The 17,594-nt window shown below is 35.0% G+C and overlaps 1 protein-coding gene and 1 non-coding gene across 2 annotated transcripts in view; one reads left to right on the top strand and one right to left on the bottom strand.

The window, feature by feature from the left end:
• LOC126976042 (uncharacterized) overlaps positions 1 to 11,823 on the bottom strand; it is a 144,064-nt gene extending 132,241 nt beyond the window's left edge. The window contains exons 1-2 of the mRNA XM_050824184.1: positions 11,727 to 11,823; positions 6,003 to 6,062 (exon numbers count right to left, since the gene is read on the bottom strand). Coding sequence (XP_050680141.1) covers positions 6,003 to 6,062; positions 11,727 to 11,822 — 156 coding nt within the window. The 5' untranslated portion in view covers position 11,823. The remainder of the gene's footprint in view (positions 1 to 6,002; positions 6,063 to 11,726) is intronic.
• On the top strand, positions 7,451 to 7,536 carry Trnay-gua (transfer RNA tyrosine (anticodon GUA)). Its single transcript is given in 2 exon segments — positions 7,451 to 7,487; positions 7,501 to 7,536. It is a non-coding gene; the product is annotated as a tRNA-Tyr (tRNA).
• Positions 11,824 to 17,594: the final 5,771 nt, after the last annotated feature.

Below are 17,594 nucleotides of genomic sequence, written 5' to 3'. Positions count from 1 at the left end.
ACGTTTAGATTCTGATTGAATAAAAATGATTTAGAAAATTCTAGAATGATCTAGAAATTTATCGAATAATCTAGAACATCCAAGAATAATTTGGATATCTTTGGAATGTATTCCAAGGCTCTGATTGATCAAATATATTTGAAATGTTCGAAAAAATTCTAGAATCACCTAGAAATTTCTAGAATGATCTAGAATATTCCAGAATGTTTTAAACTAATTTTCTGATCAATATAGAATGTTCTGGAAATTCCTCCAATGATCTAGAAAGCTCCAAAATGTATCTCAACTTTTTGATAGATTAGAAATATGCTGGATCGTTCTAGAAACTTTTAAAATTTCTTGAGATACTTAAAAGTCGAAATTATTAGAACAATCCGGAAAATTTGGTCGGTAGTGGGGATAATTTTTGCGACTATATAAGCCGAAATGTCAAACCCGTGCTTCAGTCGATTTTTTATAAGAATTGTATAACGAAAAAATAAATATTAAAAATTAAATAATCATAAATAACAGCGTATAGTGTTTTTTAAAGTGAAGAATCAAAAGTTTTAACGTGCAGTGTAATACACAATATTGTTTCTTTTTTTTTTAGTTTTTTTATTTTAGTGCAGTGTGAAAAAGGTGAAAAAAAAATTAAAATATTACTAACGATGCCGAAACGTAAATGCGTATTCTCACGTTCTCGAATTGTATTGAAAAGGCAAAAAATGTCACGGAGAAATGAAACTACAGACGAAAGAGAACAACGTCTCACATTACTTCGAGAAAATTATCATCAAAGTCGAAATAATCAGACTGAAGAGCAGCTTAATGATTCTAAAGAAACGGACCGAATCAGAAAAAGATTGCAAAGAAAAAGAAGAATAATAAAATAAAGCAGATGATAGAAGAATACAAAATGCAATAAGAATGCGTGATCTTCGACTAAATTAACAAATGGAGGCTCAAGTTTCTAAAACAACTGTATATTCTGTTCGTCAAAAACGTCGGGAAAAATACAGTCTTGAACAAGAGGCGTTTCATTATAATCCTACTAGAAATTATTTTGAACATTCAAGTGATCGGAAGAATGAATGAAGTATGCAAATTTTGTGAAGCTAAAAAATTCAAAGGAGAAACGCAAAGTATATGCTGTTCAAGTGGCAAAATTAAATTACCAGAGTTAAAATCACTGCCACCGGAATTTCTAGAATATATGAAAGGAGAAACACAAAATTCTAAAGAATTCTTACAACAAATTAGAAATTCAATGCATGCTTTCAAATGACTTCATTTGGAGCAACTGCAGTAATTGAAGAAAAAGGATTTAATCCAGTATTTAAAATACAGGGACAAGTATATCATAAAATTGGATCATTATTGTCACTCCCAAATAATACTCCGAAATTTTTACAAATTTACTTTGTAGGAAATGAAGAAGACGAACTGGATCAAAGGCTTTCAAATTTTACAGAATTGCGTCGAGATATAATTCTTCATTTACAGCGCTTTCTACATGAAAATAATGAGTTGATAAAGATATTTAAGACTGCGATGGAAAAAATGGTTTCGGATGATTATAAAATAATAATTCGGGCAGATAAAAAGCCAATTGGCGAACACGAAAGACGATTTAATGCACCTCAAGTAAATGAAATAGCCGTAGTTATGGTGGACAATGAAAGTAGTTATAGGGATATTGTGGTATAACGAAGAAGTAATAAGTTGGAACGCATCGCTGAAACTCATCACATGTATGACGCCTTACAGTATCCACTAATATTTTGTCATGGTGAAGACGGTTACCATTTTAATATTCAGCATGTTGATCCACAAACAAATAGCCCTACAAACAAAAAAGTTTCTTCCAAGGAATTTTACGCATATCGGATAATGGAGAGAGTGAATAAATACAATCATATACTCAATTGTCGGAAATTGTTTTTACAGTTTATTGTTGATATGCAAGCAAATAGAAGCAGAAAGATTGTTATTTATTCGTCTAAATCAAAATAAATTACGAACGGATGAATATATTCACTTACGAGATGCGGTAGCCAATGATGGGGATGTTGAAAATTTGGGACGATTAGTAATTTTGCCTTCTACATTCATTGGTAGCCCTAGGCATATGCTTCAATATGCACAAGACGCAATGGCGTATGTGAGAAAATATGGTCGTCCTGACTTATTCATAACGTTTACGTGCAATTCGTCATGGAAGGAAAAAAAAGAAGAGGGTTGCCACACTCACACAATTTAATTTGGCTGAAAGAAAAAATTCACTCAAATCAAATCGATGACGTTATTAAAGCAGAATTCCCAAATCCGGTTGAAGATCCTGTTCTATATGAAATAATCGTGAAACAAATGATACATGGACCTTGCGGGGCACTTAATATGCAATCACCCTGTATAAAAGATAATAAATGCTCAAAACGATATCCAAGATCATTTTTGAGTGAGACAAAAACGGGAGATGATGGATATCCGCAATACTGACATCGACCACCGAGTGAAGGAGGATTTACAGCTAAAATTAGAGTACGGGGTGAAGAAATCGAAATTGATAATCGATGGGTTGTCCCTTATAATCCGTTATTATCGAAAATGTTTAATGCACATATAAATGTAGAATATTGCAGTTCAGTTCAGTCAATTAAATATTTGTGTAACTATATTAACAAAGGAAGTGATATGGCTGTCTTTGAAATTACAAATGAAAATAGATATGATGAAATTTTAAGTTATCAAATGGGACGATATATAAATAGTAATGAGGCAGCTTGGCGTATATTGGGGTTTCCGATTCATGGCAGGGATCCAGCTGTTTTTCACTTAGCAGTTCACCTTGAGAATGGGAAACGGGTATATTTTACTAATCAAACAGCACAAAAAGTTGCAAACCAACCTGTTAATACTACGTTTACTGCATTTTTCGAATTGTGTCGAAGTGATCTGTTTGCTAGAACTCTTCTTTATGGAGATGTTCCCAGTTATTACACATGGGACTCATCGCGAAAAGTATTTAATCGACGAAAGAAAGGAGTTTCGGTTGAAGGATTTAAAGGTGTCTTTAAAGATAAAGCTATTGGTCGAGTATATACGGTACATCCAAAGAATGCTGAATGTTTCTATTTACGTCTACTACTTCATGAAGTACGTGGACCAACTTCTTTTGAAGATCTTCGAACAGTAGATGGTTACATTTGCGAAACGTATCGTGAAGCATGCCAGCGTCGTGGTTTATAAGAAAATGATAATCAATGGGAGCAGGCAATGAAAGAGGCAGCAGAAACAGCAACAGCGAATCAACTGCGAGAACTCTTTGCTATAATTCTAACATCGTGTAATCCTTCAAATCCGAATAGACTATGGCTGAAATATCGTGATAGTATGAGTGATGATATTCTAGCAAGACTACGTAGAGAAAATCAAGATATGAATATTACATTCAACGATAATATTTATAATGAAGCTTTGATAATTTTAGAAGATCGATGTTTCGCAATATGTAATCAAACTTTAGTTACTCTCGGAGTGCAATCTCCTAAAAGAAACGAATTAAGCGTGACTAATTCTGAATTATCAAAAGAACTTAATTATAATAAAGATGAATTGCAACGTTACATTGAAGAAAATGAACCAAAATTAACACGAACACAACGAATAGTATATAACACAATAATAAATCGTATTGAGACGAATGCAGGAGGAATAATCTTTTTAGATGCACCCGGAGGTACTGGAAAAACTTTCCTCATTAATTTGGTCCTAGCTACCATTTGGGTGAAAAATGAAATAGCATTAGCATTGGCATCCTCTGGAATTGCCGCGACATTAATGGAAGGTGGAAAAACGGCACATTCTGCACTAAATTTGCCATTAAATGTAGCTGAACAAGAATTCCCAGTCTGTAATATCACAAAATTTTCTGTACGTGGCCAAATTTTAATAAGATGCAAACTTATAATATGGGATGAGTGCACGATGGCTCATCGAAAATCACTGGAAGCGCTGGATAGAACATTACAGGATCCTCGGAAAAATACAAAACTAATGGGAGATGCTACTATCGGGGGATTTTAGACAAACGTTACCAGTTATTCCAAAATCAACACCAGCTGACGAAATAAATGCATGTTTAAAGCGATCAATTTTTTGGAACAATGTTGAAAAGTTATCACTGACAGAAAATATGCGAGCGTTAATTACTGGAGATCCAAAAGCACAAGAGTTTGCCGACAATCTTTTGAAAATTGGGAATGGCACCTACCCACTAGATCCACAGTCTGGTAAAATAATTTTAACTGAAGAGATATGTCATGTGGTAGACACCGAAGAACACCTTATAGACAAAATTTATCCATCCATACAACAAAATTATTTAAATAAAACATGGTTGTCTGAGCGAACAATTTTGGTTACAAAAAATGATGCAGTAAAACGAATAAATGAAAAAATACAGGAAATGATACCGGGAGAGGAAAAAATCTATAAATCAATAGATACAATGATGAATCAAGATGAAAGTTTAAACTTTCCAACGGAATTTTTAAATTCATTAAACCCACCTGGTATGCCTTCTCATGAATTAAAGCTAAAAATTGGATCACCAGTCATATTAATGCGAAATCTTAATACGCCAAAATTGTGCAATGGTACAAGATTATGCGTAAAACAAATTTTGAACAACATCATTGAGGCAGAAGTTCTCACTGGCAAAGAAAAAGGAAACTTGGTTTTTATACCAAGAATTCCAATAATTTCGAATGATTTACCATTCTATTTTAAACGGTTACAATTTCCTGTACGATTAGCTTATAGTATGACTATCAATAAGGCGCAAGGTCAGATATTCCGATTTTGTGGAGTTAATTTAAAAGAATCCTGTTTTTCACATGGTCAACTCTATGTAGCTTTTTCACGCGTAGGACAGAAAGAAAATTTATTTGTTTATGCACCAGAATGCAAAACTGTAAATGTAGTATATAAGAATGTATTTCAATAAAAATGTTTAGGATATCAGTTAATGTTAGATGATAAAAGATATAACTAAGTCTACTTAGTCGTAAGATTTTAATGTAAAAATAAGTAAGATCAATAAATTAATAAGAAAAAAGAAAATGTGTCTTTTATGTGAAAAAATTGTGAAGTAAGTAGTGATAGATTATTAACATTAACAAATAAGTATACAATTAAAAATGACCCAGCGAAGCGGGTATTCATAGCTAGTAAGACATAAGATTGATAAATCTATTTATGTCTTTACAAAATAATATTATGGATTATAAATAAGTATGCAACAGCATTTTTTCTGAAAAATTTAAACTTTCTAGTTGTAAGGAAAGTTTATTGAATTAAGTGTTATTTTACGGAAATCCATAATAATCCAAAAGTTATGAGATTTTTCGAGAGTTAGTTGCAGTAAGGAATCGACGTGAGACATGGTTCGTTAAAGAATTCGGCGAGTCAACACCTCCTGAAGACAGGCGAAACACGTGCCGAATTAAAAAAAAATAAGTAAAAAAATTAGAAAGTGGTAATTTTAGAGGGACATTGTTTTTCGTAGGAGGCATGTCATTGTCGATAGAAAAGAAGTACGTCCCAGGTACATTCAGTAGTTTTTTCAAAATATTCAAGCTCGGAGTTTCCCTGCGAGACCGAATCAGAAAGGAGGAGATCCGTAGGAGAACCAAAGGTACCGACATAGTCTAAGTGTTTGCGAAACTGAAGTGGCAGTGGGCAGGGCACATAGTTCAATGGACAGATGGCCGTTGGGGCAGTAAAGTACTCGAATGGCGACCACGAACCGGAAGACGCAGTGTTGGTAGGCCCACACAAGATGGACCAATGATCTGGTCAAGATTGCCGGAATACGTTGGATGAGGGCAGCGCAGGATCGATCGCCGTGGAAATCTTTGGGGGAGACCTTTGTCCAGCAGTGGACGTCTTCCGGCTGATCATGATGACGATTAAAGTTTCAGCATTACGATATCTTTAAATTTTATTCTAAAACTTACCAAGTAATGCATGTCCATAGTGTATTCTTCATTAGCCAAATCCACTCTTTTTAGCTCCATCTGATGGAAACAATATAATTTATTTTAATGCACGGCACGGTTGAACCAAATTTGAAAATGCACACGTACTATATATATCAAATATTTTATTATCTAACCGCATGTATAAAAATAGTTACACAAAAACTAAAAAACAGGCTTTTAAAGTAAACCCAAGCAAAAAGTAGAATATATTACTCTTTAATATATACGAATAGTGTGAATGTGTAACAAAAAAACGAATTTTATTGTAAAATGTTGAAAGTTTCCGTTACATAAAGTTAAAAAGGGAGCAAAAAGGAATGCTGTGAGAGTTTCTTGCGTCGCTTCTTCTCTCTCAGAGCTGTCCATTTATTTTCGAATAGAGAAGTGTCGATAATTTTTGAAACCAAAAAAAATAATAGTTGGATGTATCGGACCCATCGGAAATGGAAGAGAATATAACAAAAATGAAAGGAAAAATAAATTACGGGCGATCTGAGGTCGGGATGTGGAAAAAAAAGGGGGGGGGGGGTTAAGGGTAATAAAATTTTCCGAACATTTACCATTGTAATTTATATTTTTTGTACACTATCGGAAAGTAGAGATTTTGTCGAACAGAAAACAGACCAATTTTTAAAAAAAAACTTTTTAAAAAGAATTTTCGATTGAAAATAAGGGTTATTTTTGGATAATTTGTGTCAAAATAAGGTGAAAACAATTTATTGTATTGTATTATACAATTTATCTATTTCAATTTTGATCAATTACAGTGTACTTGGGACATAAAAAGGGCAATATTCACCAAATTTCGTGAAAAAAAAACATATTTTGTTAATATAATATAATTGATAAAAATAAAAAACGATATTTCCACGTAACCCCAACTAAATAACTTTGTAATCTCATTTATAATATTATATGGGATTACAAAGTTATTTTATTATGCTGTTAGTGTATTTAGATAACTGGACTGAAATTGCAATATATTTCGGTTTTCTACTAATTTACTCACTTAATACTAATTGTATTATAAATTCGAAGCTTTTATATCTTCTAGAAGTGCCTTAAACTTTTAATGATTGGTCAGTCAGTGAGTGACAAAATTTTGTAACTTTGACTAGTTATAATTTTTAAACTACTGGTTCAAATTGAATGAGATTTTAAATATACCGTACTTAAACAATAGCTACTTGGTTACTGAAAATCAGGCTTCTCTCTTCAATTTTATCCTCAACGAAGTTATAGGGGATTGAAAATGGCCTGAACTGCTTCAAGATTAGGATGGTACGGCCATGCCGCTTATTTTGGCCAACTTGGCGGAGTCACAACCGTGCCCCCAATTTGATAACAACGTTATCAAAACGAGTGACGTGCATAATTCAGACTTCTTCACTTATTTATCATATTATTTGAAGTTATCTGTCACACCTTCGATAGCTCAGTTGGTAGAGCGGTGGACTGTAGAGTTAATGTTGTAATCCATAGGTCGCTGGTTCAAATCCGGCTCGAAGGAATTTTTTTTGTCAGATATATCCATATTTTAAACATATATTTTTGAAGTGATAACTTCTTATGGGAGGCTTAGCCGCTTCGATACGTAACGCGATACTTCAGTCTTAAAAAATCAATTGAAACAATTTTTAACCGTTATAATTTAATAACCTTTCCTTACATTATGATATTAATATACATGAAATTTAAGTAATAACCTAACCTAGATTAGTTTAAGTTATCAGTTCTGTCGGGAGTCCCGAGACGCACACGGTATTTTTATGGAATTTTTCTTTCATTTATTCACCTACGTCAGTAGTTCATGGATATATTGGGGTACAATCTTTCGGTACTTTCGAGTCAGCACGAATTCTCATTATTATTATAATATAAACGCTTAATGGTAAGTAGTAGAACGCCACCATGAGTAACCTAACACCTTATTATAATCCCGCAAGATGGTAGAGGGACCATCGGACATCGTAGTGACGTTAGGTCTAGACATTTTAAAAAACACCAACCAGATTTATCATTTGCAATCTGACGACTGTGACCACAATTACCCTTATGTATTTTATTAAATAACATATCCATCCATTTCACCCAGAAGACGTCCACTGCTGGACGAAGGCCTCCCCCAAAGATCACCATGACGATCGCTCCTGTGCTGCCCTCGTCCAATTTAGAACCATTACTATTTTTTCATTATTTCTAAATTTATAGCAAAATATAAAATACTTAAAATTAATAAGTTATTATTCCGGGCCGTATCGTGTACAGTACATACATCAAGCCTTAGACAATATAAAATCGTAACGTTTAAGTAACGCATAAATAAATTTATTCTTTAATTGTGAGTTATAATAATGCTTACTCATTTATATACTTAAAACACCAACTCACTTTAATACTGCTTAACTCGGGGACAACGTACCTCGCGAATTGTTTTTTTCCGAATAAAAAACTTGTGAAAAATTTTATGAAATTCTGCATTAAGTTAGCAATGAGTTTCTTTATTAATGAGATTAATAGGACGCACGAATATACAGGTTGTGTGAAAGTGTCTTAATTAATTAATTTGAATGGTATATTTTTATGGGGCTGAGCCGGTATTTATACCATCTTTGTGCTGTAGAAGATGGCAATTCGCGCTAGGTCCTAAAGAATTAATAACGATGGGAAGACTACAGCAACCATCCACTCCAAACGTCACGAGGGGCTGCTGAAAACCAGTGTTGTGTTGGTGTCTTCTGCACTTACCAACAATGTACTGAGTCAGCTCACTTTAGCAGGGAATCACGCGCCGCACAGATCTTTTTAATTTTATATAATTTTTATTTTTGTTTAAATTTTTCTGTTATCTATTTCATTTAATTTAAATTGTAATTAATACTCAAAATTGAACGTGTGTGTTTTTTATTGCTAATAGAGTGTTTCTATTCTATTCTAAGAATCATTAAGAGATAATTTTTAATTAATAAACATTTAAAGTGTTGCAGCTCAATATATTCTTGAAAATGTTATGTATATAAACATAATATTTACACCAGGAGTAGATTATAACTTATTATGCCTACCACACGTCTAAGTAAGTAAGTAGGTCATTTGTTGCGCGTTAAATATTATGATTTTACTATTAGATCCCTGAAAATATACAAAACAAATGTGTTACAATTCAAAAGAATTCTTAAGAAATGATTGTTTGGTAAAGTTTACTATAACATAAATTACTTTATTAATGATACCACAGATTGGGAATAGAGAGACCGCCATCAGGCTTTTCAATTATTACCTAAGTAGCACAAAATAATATTGTGACGAAATTTATACAAAAAAGATGAAGGCCGCTGTCACACATCTGTCACAAAAATGTTTCCTTTTCATAGATCAGGTGTGTTCCAATATTACATGATTTTACAATCCCGTTCATACTTTAAACGTAATATTACAATAATAAGCTTTCCCACATACTTGTGTATAATACGTATTCTAAGTAACTTTTAATTTACGAAATCAAATTGTAAATTTTGGTGCTGAAATTAAAATCTATTCAGTGCGATAACTTTGTAATTGCAAAGTTTTAAAATTTTCATTTGCGTGGGCAAGTTCCTATTGAATGCCCCAGTTCTTTGAAAGTTTTATAATTGTGTGCTTGTTGCCCTGAGTAAATGAGACAGTGTTTAAATCAAAGTAGGATCTACACTTTAAACAAATATAAAAACCAAAGAGTATATTTGTATATGAGGTAGCAACCCCGTGCCACCATCCATCCTGGGTCTTCCGCGTAGGACCCCACGGGCCTCGAGTTAAATGATGGGGGAGATAGCCCCTTTCAGTGATATCATTGCCGCCTGCAACTTCAGGCGGGGCTCTAAGTGGGACCGGCTGGTCCGTGGTGTCGTATCCGGTGGTATCCTTTTGCAGTCCGATTGAGTCCGCGTAGTGTCGCGAGTGATCTGCGGACTGCGGCAAGGTGGCAGGTCAAGCGATGACGAGCCCGCCGCTAGTGTACCGGTGGACGCCCATCAGCCATCAGGAAGCAGTCGTGTAGGAGACTAGGTCACGTGGTAGTCCTCTTATGTCCGGAGGTCGTCGATGGTATGGCGCGATGCCACGAAGATGCTGGGATCGCGCTCCATCGGCGCGTGCCATCACAGAGCTGCTCAGGCGGCAAACGAAGTCGTCCAGGCTCTCCATGCGCAGGTCTCTGGAGATGACCTGATTCCATATGAAGCGTGGTGCTCCGTAGATGGTGCTGAACGTCAGCGACTGCTGCGCTCGCAGCTACTTGCGTCCCATCTCGTTTGTCTGCGCGAACGAGGCGGGGGCCGCGTCGGTGAGTCGCGTGTGAACGTATGCCTTGCAGACGCACACCTTCATACAGAGAGGCAGGTGGGATGCCAGCACGAGGCGGAGGAAGACCACGTTCTTCACATGGGGCTGAATCGATGGTCGCGCCGACCTTCGAGAACCATTCGTCGGTCTCGCCCATCAGTGACACAAGGGGCGGCAATAGGCGCACCCGCCCGATGATAATCGCCTGAGTGTTCGCCACGTTGACCTTGAGTCTCCAGTCATTCGCTAGGTGGAGAGCGCGTGCAGTGCCCTCTGTATCTTCAGCGCTGCATGCGGGGCATTCAGCGAGATGGTAATGAACGCCGCGTCGTCGGCATACAACGCTAGCATGGTCGACGAGTGTCAGACAGCTTCCCTGGGTTCGAATGGGGCGCTCGAGTAGACCTGGACAGCTTGTATATGAGGCCGGCGTACCAGACGCGATAGAACACCTTCTCCATATCGAGGAATACTGCGACTGACCGCTCTCGCTTGTTGTAGGCGGTAGCGTACGACGTGGCACACAATAGTTTTGTCTTCTCAAAATTGCTTTGTTTCCGTGTTAATCGTGTGTATGTATGCGTGGGTTATTCGGTCGCTCTAGTATGAAGTTAAAGTACTGTTCTGTTACTGTATAGTGCTATGACTGTATTGTGCTAAAACTGTCTGTTGCAACGTGAAAAAAAATTTTTTTTTTTTTGAGTTTTCCGTACCTTATAGTTATGACACGTAACAGTATCTATATATAAAATTCTCGTGTCGCAGTGTTTGTTACTAAACTCCTCCGGAAAATCTTAACCGATTTTTACACAATTTTGTGTGCATATGGGGTAGGTCTGAGATTCGGCCAACATCTATTTTGTCTACCCCTAAATATTTTTAATTTTTTTTGACACATTTTTTTATCTTTATTTAAATTTATACAACTTCAAATTTTAACCAATCTACGATCAACATATATTTTTGTTTCGCGATTTTTATATTATTTTGTTCCATCCACTGATACGCAATAGGGGCGCAAGATCGAATACAATAAATGTAGTACAATAAATTTTATGAACGATATATCCGGTATGTCTGAGAATCGGTCGTCATCTTATACCAAAAATATATTAATTATTACATTTATTACTTTATATGTCACAGGCGTTTGCTGGGTCAGCTAGTTTAAGCCATATAAATATTTAGAGTTAAATTTGGTGTGTCAGAACCGAACCTTCCAACAGGCACTTAGCTGTTTCTATGCGAATCTGCTAAATGACGGAATATTCCAACCCCAACTAAGCTGTTCATTTGTGAATCTGTTAAATGACGGAACATTCCAACCAAAACTAAGCTGTTTCTGTGTGATGTTGCTAAATGAGTTAAAAAACTAACCTTGTCCCATCCTCTATCGAAACTCCCTCCAGACGTACATTGGCCCCAGCCATACATTGTTACCAAACACAAAAGAAGCAACTTGTCCAATCGCATGTCTCTGTACGATTTGTTATCTTTACATTTACTGTTAATTAATAAAGCTTCACGAGGCGGGAGTACCGTCAGCAAAACAAATCTATTCTATGTATCTCGATGATTAAAATAATTATTGCAAATTAAAATAAAGTATACATATTTAACTTATAGCCTTAAATACCAAATTAATGGATGAAATCAGGACTCACAGGATACGCCCCAGTGCTCTAACCACTTTACCAACCGTCTGAAAGAATTATCCATAAAATCTTGTCATGTTTGTTCAAGTTTCGAGTTGTTTATTATATTATGTAATAGTATATGGTATAATACATTATAATATTAACGCACAAATGAGAAAAATTTCTTAAAAAAAAAACAAATTACCAAAATGAAATACATTTTAAATTTTTAAAATGTTAAGTGAAATTAATATTATTTTATTATATCGACGTTTCCTTGACTTTTTTTTATCTATCTTTGAATCTTTAATTTATTTTTAAACTTTTGATATGATGATAGAATACTATGTGGCCTGAAATCGAATCTCTTTTATGTGTTTTTTTTGTTACTAACCGACTTCAAAAATTCTCTATTTTTTATGACTTTTACCTCAGAACTGGATGTACCGATTTAAATGCTTCCCATGTGGTTCCATTGCTATTTGGTCCAGGTCCTGACAATAGCATCCATGAGAAAACTAAAAAAGTCTTAAAATTTGCTATAAGTATGTGCACTATGACATGGTGGGGATGATATACTAATTCGTGGCGTGTCGTGCGAAGTGAGAATTTTGCGGTAGGAATCAGGTGAAACAGCTTTTCGGAACACTCCCGTGATAAATGCGGTAGAAAACATACAATGAAGCGACGTCTCTACGCAACGCCAAGTGATCTAGCCGTTCACACAGCACTCGGTCCCCGAAACGATTTGACCGAATACTGGGGTGCGCCTGACCAGAGATGACAGCAATACTCCAAATGTGGCCGGACCTGCGCTTTGTAGAGCGCTAGTATGTGTTCCGACATGAAGTATTACCGAGCTCAATTTATGACGCCCAGCTTCATCGAAGCCAATTTGCCTTTGCCTTCCAGATGACCGCGGAATCGGCCTCGAGATTTCGAGACTCTGTATTATATCGCGTCAGTGATTCTTTTATTCATAATCTGCTCAATCTATTCAACTCATCCCGCAAAAAATGTTAAGAATAACCTAACAGAACTAATTCTTGAAATGGAAGTAAAAAACTATGACTTACATGTTGAATACGCTGTCTGTACATCTGAACGATTAGGGCGAGGCATTAATGAGACGAATTGGCCAGATAAATCTTGATACGTTACGTTTTATCGAACTGTGCAATGAATTGAATGGTGTGGAATTGTGGTAATACTAGCGGCTTCACCCGACTTGGAACTGGATCAAAAGCTAAAAATTTATCACAATTATTACAGGGGAGTGTTCCGAAGAGCTGTTTCATCTGATTCCGGCCGCCAAATTCCATCTTCGCACGACACGCCACAAATTAGAATATCATCCCCACCATCTGGATGTGTGGCGGTCCTCAACAGTGCGGTTTTCAAGGAGCTTTCTTCCATGTACTACAAAGCTGTGGAATGAGCTTCCTTGGCGGTGTTTCCGGGACGATACGACATGGGTACTTTCAAAAAAAGCGCGTACACCTCCCTTAAAGGCCGGCAACGCTTCTGTGATTGGTGTTGCAAGAGAACGTGGGTGGCGGTGATCAATTAACACCAGTTGACCTGTATGCTCGTTTGTCAACTTTTTCTATAAAAAAAAAACAAGAAAAAAAAAAATAAACAACGTGAGAAATCAGCCCTCAAATATAGCAAAATTTTGACATAGTTTCTTCAATTCACAATTTTATTAATAAATCACATGTTCCGCGCCCCGCGTTCCCTCCTAACTGTCACCAGTATAATTCCTACACTGATACACTATCGTAAATAAGTATTGCATCCATAATTTTAAGCAGGATTTGTAAAAAGTTTAATGTGTAACAATTATACAAAATTAATTTGTACCAAAATTCATGGACGATGCGGGATTCAAACACGCGTCTCTCGGGTTCCCTCTTGCTGAGCCAAATGTTCGAGTGACGCATCAACTGAAATTTTGGTATGTGTTGTTCAACTCTCAGGTTGTGGCTCCATCTACAGGATATACAGTTACAGTTAATAACCTGCTGAACCCCAATTATTGCATACTAGCTGACCCGGTAAACGTTGTTTTGCCATATAAAGTATAATTCACGCGATAGTTTTATAAGTAATAAAATATTGCCTATATTATAGCCTGTACATCATTTTGTTCTATTGTCAATAGTTTTTGTAGCGCACGCAAAAATAGGTTTTCGATTTTACACCTTGTGTTACAAAATAGCAATTTTATTACGGATCCCTAATTTTGAAAAAAAAACATATAGCCTTCCTCAATAAATGGACTACCCAACACTGAAAGAATCATTCAAATCGGACCAGTAGTACCAGAGATTAGCGCGTTCAAACAAACAAACAAACACTGCAGCTTTATATATTAGTATAGATTAGCAAATTAACTTGAGATGTCGCTCTTTCAAATCTAAACAATGTTGGTACATTCTAAACAAAAAACAAAATTATTTTTAGTACAAAAAAGCAGACGACACTTGTTGTACATAGTTTGACCTTTTTTGTTAGTTTTGTTAACTGCTTGAATTACTATATTTACATATATAGCTTATATATATCCTTTGAGACGTAAGTAGAAATTCGGTTGCGTCACTTTTCAAAATATAATGCTGTACCTAATTATGTTGATTAATAGGGTCTTGTTTGACGTGAATAAATGAAATTTTATTAAATTGCGATCAAGTTGATTGATCTTTATTTTAGGGCTAACAAATTAAATAACTTCTGTTCAAAAAATGTTATTATTTATATTTTTCTGGGAACTGGGAACAAAGCAAACGAATTTTAATACAAATAAAGGATGACAAAGGATTTATTTACATTCTCTTTAAATTTGACGGTAATAAAGCTTAACAAGGACAAAGAAAAAACAAACGAATTAAGTCAATTTAATTTAATTTTGTGATAAAAATCAGGCAACTTGTAGAAAACGGTCCTAATTGGTCACTGCTCGCATACTCATGCAATGTAACTCCGCACGGTTTGGAAGTAATATATTGAGGTCTACTTATGTGTTGCAACTGTCTATTGTTAGCTAATTCTGTAAGAATAAACAACAATAAAAAACTTAAAATTTGTAATAAAGATTAATAAAAGTACGGCGCCTTTTTCTACCGTTAAGCAGTAAATTGTAAGCATTATAGTGTTTCGTGTGAGACTTAACATATTATGTCTCAAGGCGAAGAGTGCAATTGTACCGCTCAGAATTTTTGGGGTTTTTCAAGAATCCTGAGCGGCACTGCATTGTAATGGGCAGGGCGTATCAATTACCATCAGCTGAAAGTCCTGCTCGTCTCGCCCCTTATTTTCATAAAAAAATATTTAATACTGCTACTAATAATAAAGGTAATAGATTAGATTTTTTTTTTATTAAATTGTCATTTAAATAATTAATTATTTTGTAATGTGTAATGTATTTGTATAATTTGCACATCATAAATAAAGCAAACATGTACTTCATAAAATATATGTAACATAAATCTTACATGTTTATGCAAATTAAAACTTTGACTTTGAATAAAATGTCTGTTTTAGACAGACTACAATCCTATCCAACCACTGACCTGTATAAATACCACTGGACAGGCTGTTCCTTATGTTTGACAGCAAATTTTTTGTGCCTATTTGAAGCGCCACTTGCGAGCGTCCAGAGAACTAATTTTGACGTATAATACAAATAACTACGAAGATTAAGAAAAATATATTTCACTACCGAAGCTACTTGTAATGAAGTCTCATTATAATAAATGTTTCTAAATATCAAACATACTGAGGTTAACATATCCAATTCCTCGACACGAGAATAATGAAAGATTTTTGAGTAAACATGCTTTCGAGGATTAATGAGTTAAGGGCGGGTTGCAAAAAATAATTTTCTTTTTTCAGATTTTGCTATGAGGCAGCTCTTTTGAAGACTAAAAAGGTAACAGCGAGCGATTACACTATAATTTATCTCTTGCGTTTGTTATGATAGGGTTGTCACAAACAGTTTAGATAAATTAAACAAAACTTTTTTTATTAGCTATTTTACCGGGTTTGATCATCGATATTAAACAACCTTAGATACAAGATATCATACAAAAGTAATAGTTAAAAGTGTCCGCAATAACAATAAAAAAACACCCATTGATAAAAATGATATCTTACCGTCTTATCCGGTTTACTTTTAATATATTAAATTACTATTAATTAAATAATTACTTTTTCAATTGAAAAAGCACACTCAAAATCAAAATTAGCAAAATTAATAGAAGTCTCGTTCTAGCTTATGTCGAGTCAACAGCTCCTGAAGATGCCTCGTGTAGAGGCGAAACAAGTATCGAAGTGATTTTTTTTGTGAATATTGGTAACGAAATCATTATTTAATAAACTAACACACTATGTTTCTCTTCCTAGATCATTAACAAATAAATTACGCATGACACGACTAAGATAGGAATTAAGAGCATAAATTATATATGTATATAAATTATATTTCAAGTAAAATGTAAATATAAAATATGTATACTGTTTCAGATCCGTAAGATCTAGATAAATAAATCAAATCAAATCAAAATCAGTTTATTCACGTAGGTCACGGAAATGACACTTATGAATGTCAAAAAAAAAAAACTTATTTAATCTACCGCTACTTCGTAAAGGGTTGAGCTAATGAGAAGAAGTAGCAAGAAACTCATTGCCACTCTTTTATATCAAGATTTACATTTACATCGATTTACAGATCATTTCAATTACAATATAATATGTAAAATGATGCAAACAAACACACTCAAACATCAAATAGTCAATGTCTTGCACGAGTAAGTCAAAAAAGTAAATGTAAATTAATACAAAAGTTATTGAGTACAGGAGCTGCATTATCCACATACACCATAAATAAATAAATAAAGGTATTCTGTGAGCATTCTATAAGCGATTATAAATAAATAAATATGTATATATCCATACATATATATATAATTAATAATTACCCCCTTATTAATAATGGTCCGCTAACTTAAAACAGCTGCTAAAGAGTGTTATTTCTCATTTTGACTTAGGTCCATAGAAGAAGACAGAGTGAGAATTAGCAATGCTTTAAGCTAGCAGACTATTATGAATAAGGGGGTTAAATTCGTAGAGTCCTGGGGGGTAACTTAGGCCAATAATTGAAACGGTAAAATATTTATTTATTTATTTTTATTTATTTTTTTTGGAATTCCAGGACAAACAAGCGTACGGGTCACCTGTTGTTAGGTGATCACCGCCGCCCACAATCTCTTGCAACACCAGAGGAATCAGAGGAGCGTTGCCGGCCTTTAAGGAAGGTGTACGCGCTTTTTTTGAAGGTCGTATCGTCCCGAAAACACCTCACAAGGAAGCTCATTCCCCAGCTTTATAGTACGTAGAAGAAAGCTCCTTGAAAACCGGACTGTGGAGGACCGCCACACATCCAGATGGTGGGGATGATATCCTAACTTGTGGCGTGTCGTGCGAAGTTGGAATTCGGCGGCAGGAATCAGGTTAAACAGCTTTTCGGAACACTCCCCGTGATAAATTCGTATTTACTGCCCCGACTGCAACCAACACATATTAAGTATACAGTTGTCTATTCTAACTA

Source organism: Leptidea sinapis, chromosome 39, assembly GCF_905404315.1.
Source record: "Leptidea sinapis chromosome 39, ilLepSina1.1, whole genome shotgun sequence".
Lineage (NCBI taxonomy): Eukaryota > Metazoa > Arthropoda > Insecta > Lepidoptera > Pieridae > Leptidea > Leptidea sinapis.
The sequence above is the reverse complement of the archived record's forward strand: the minus strand, read 5'-3'. Positions and strand labels throughout refer to the sequence as shown.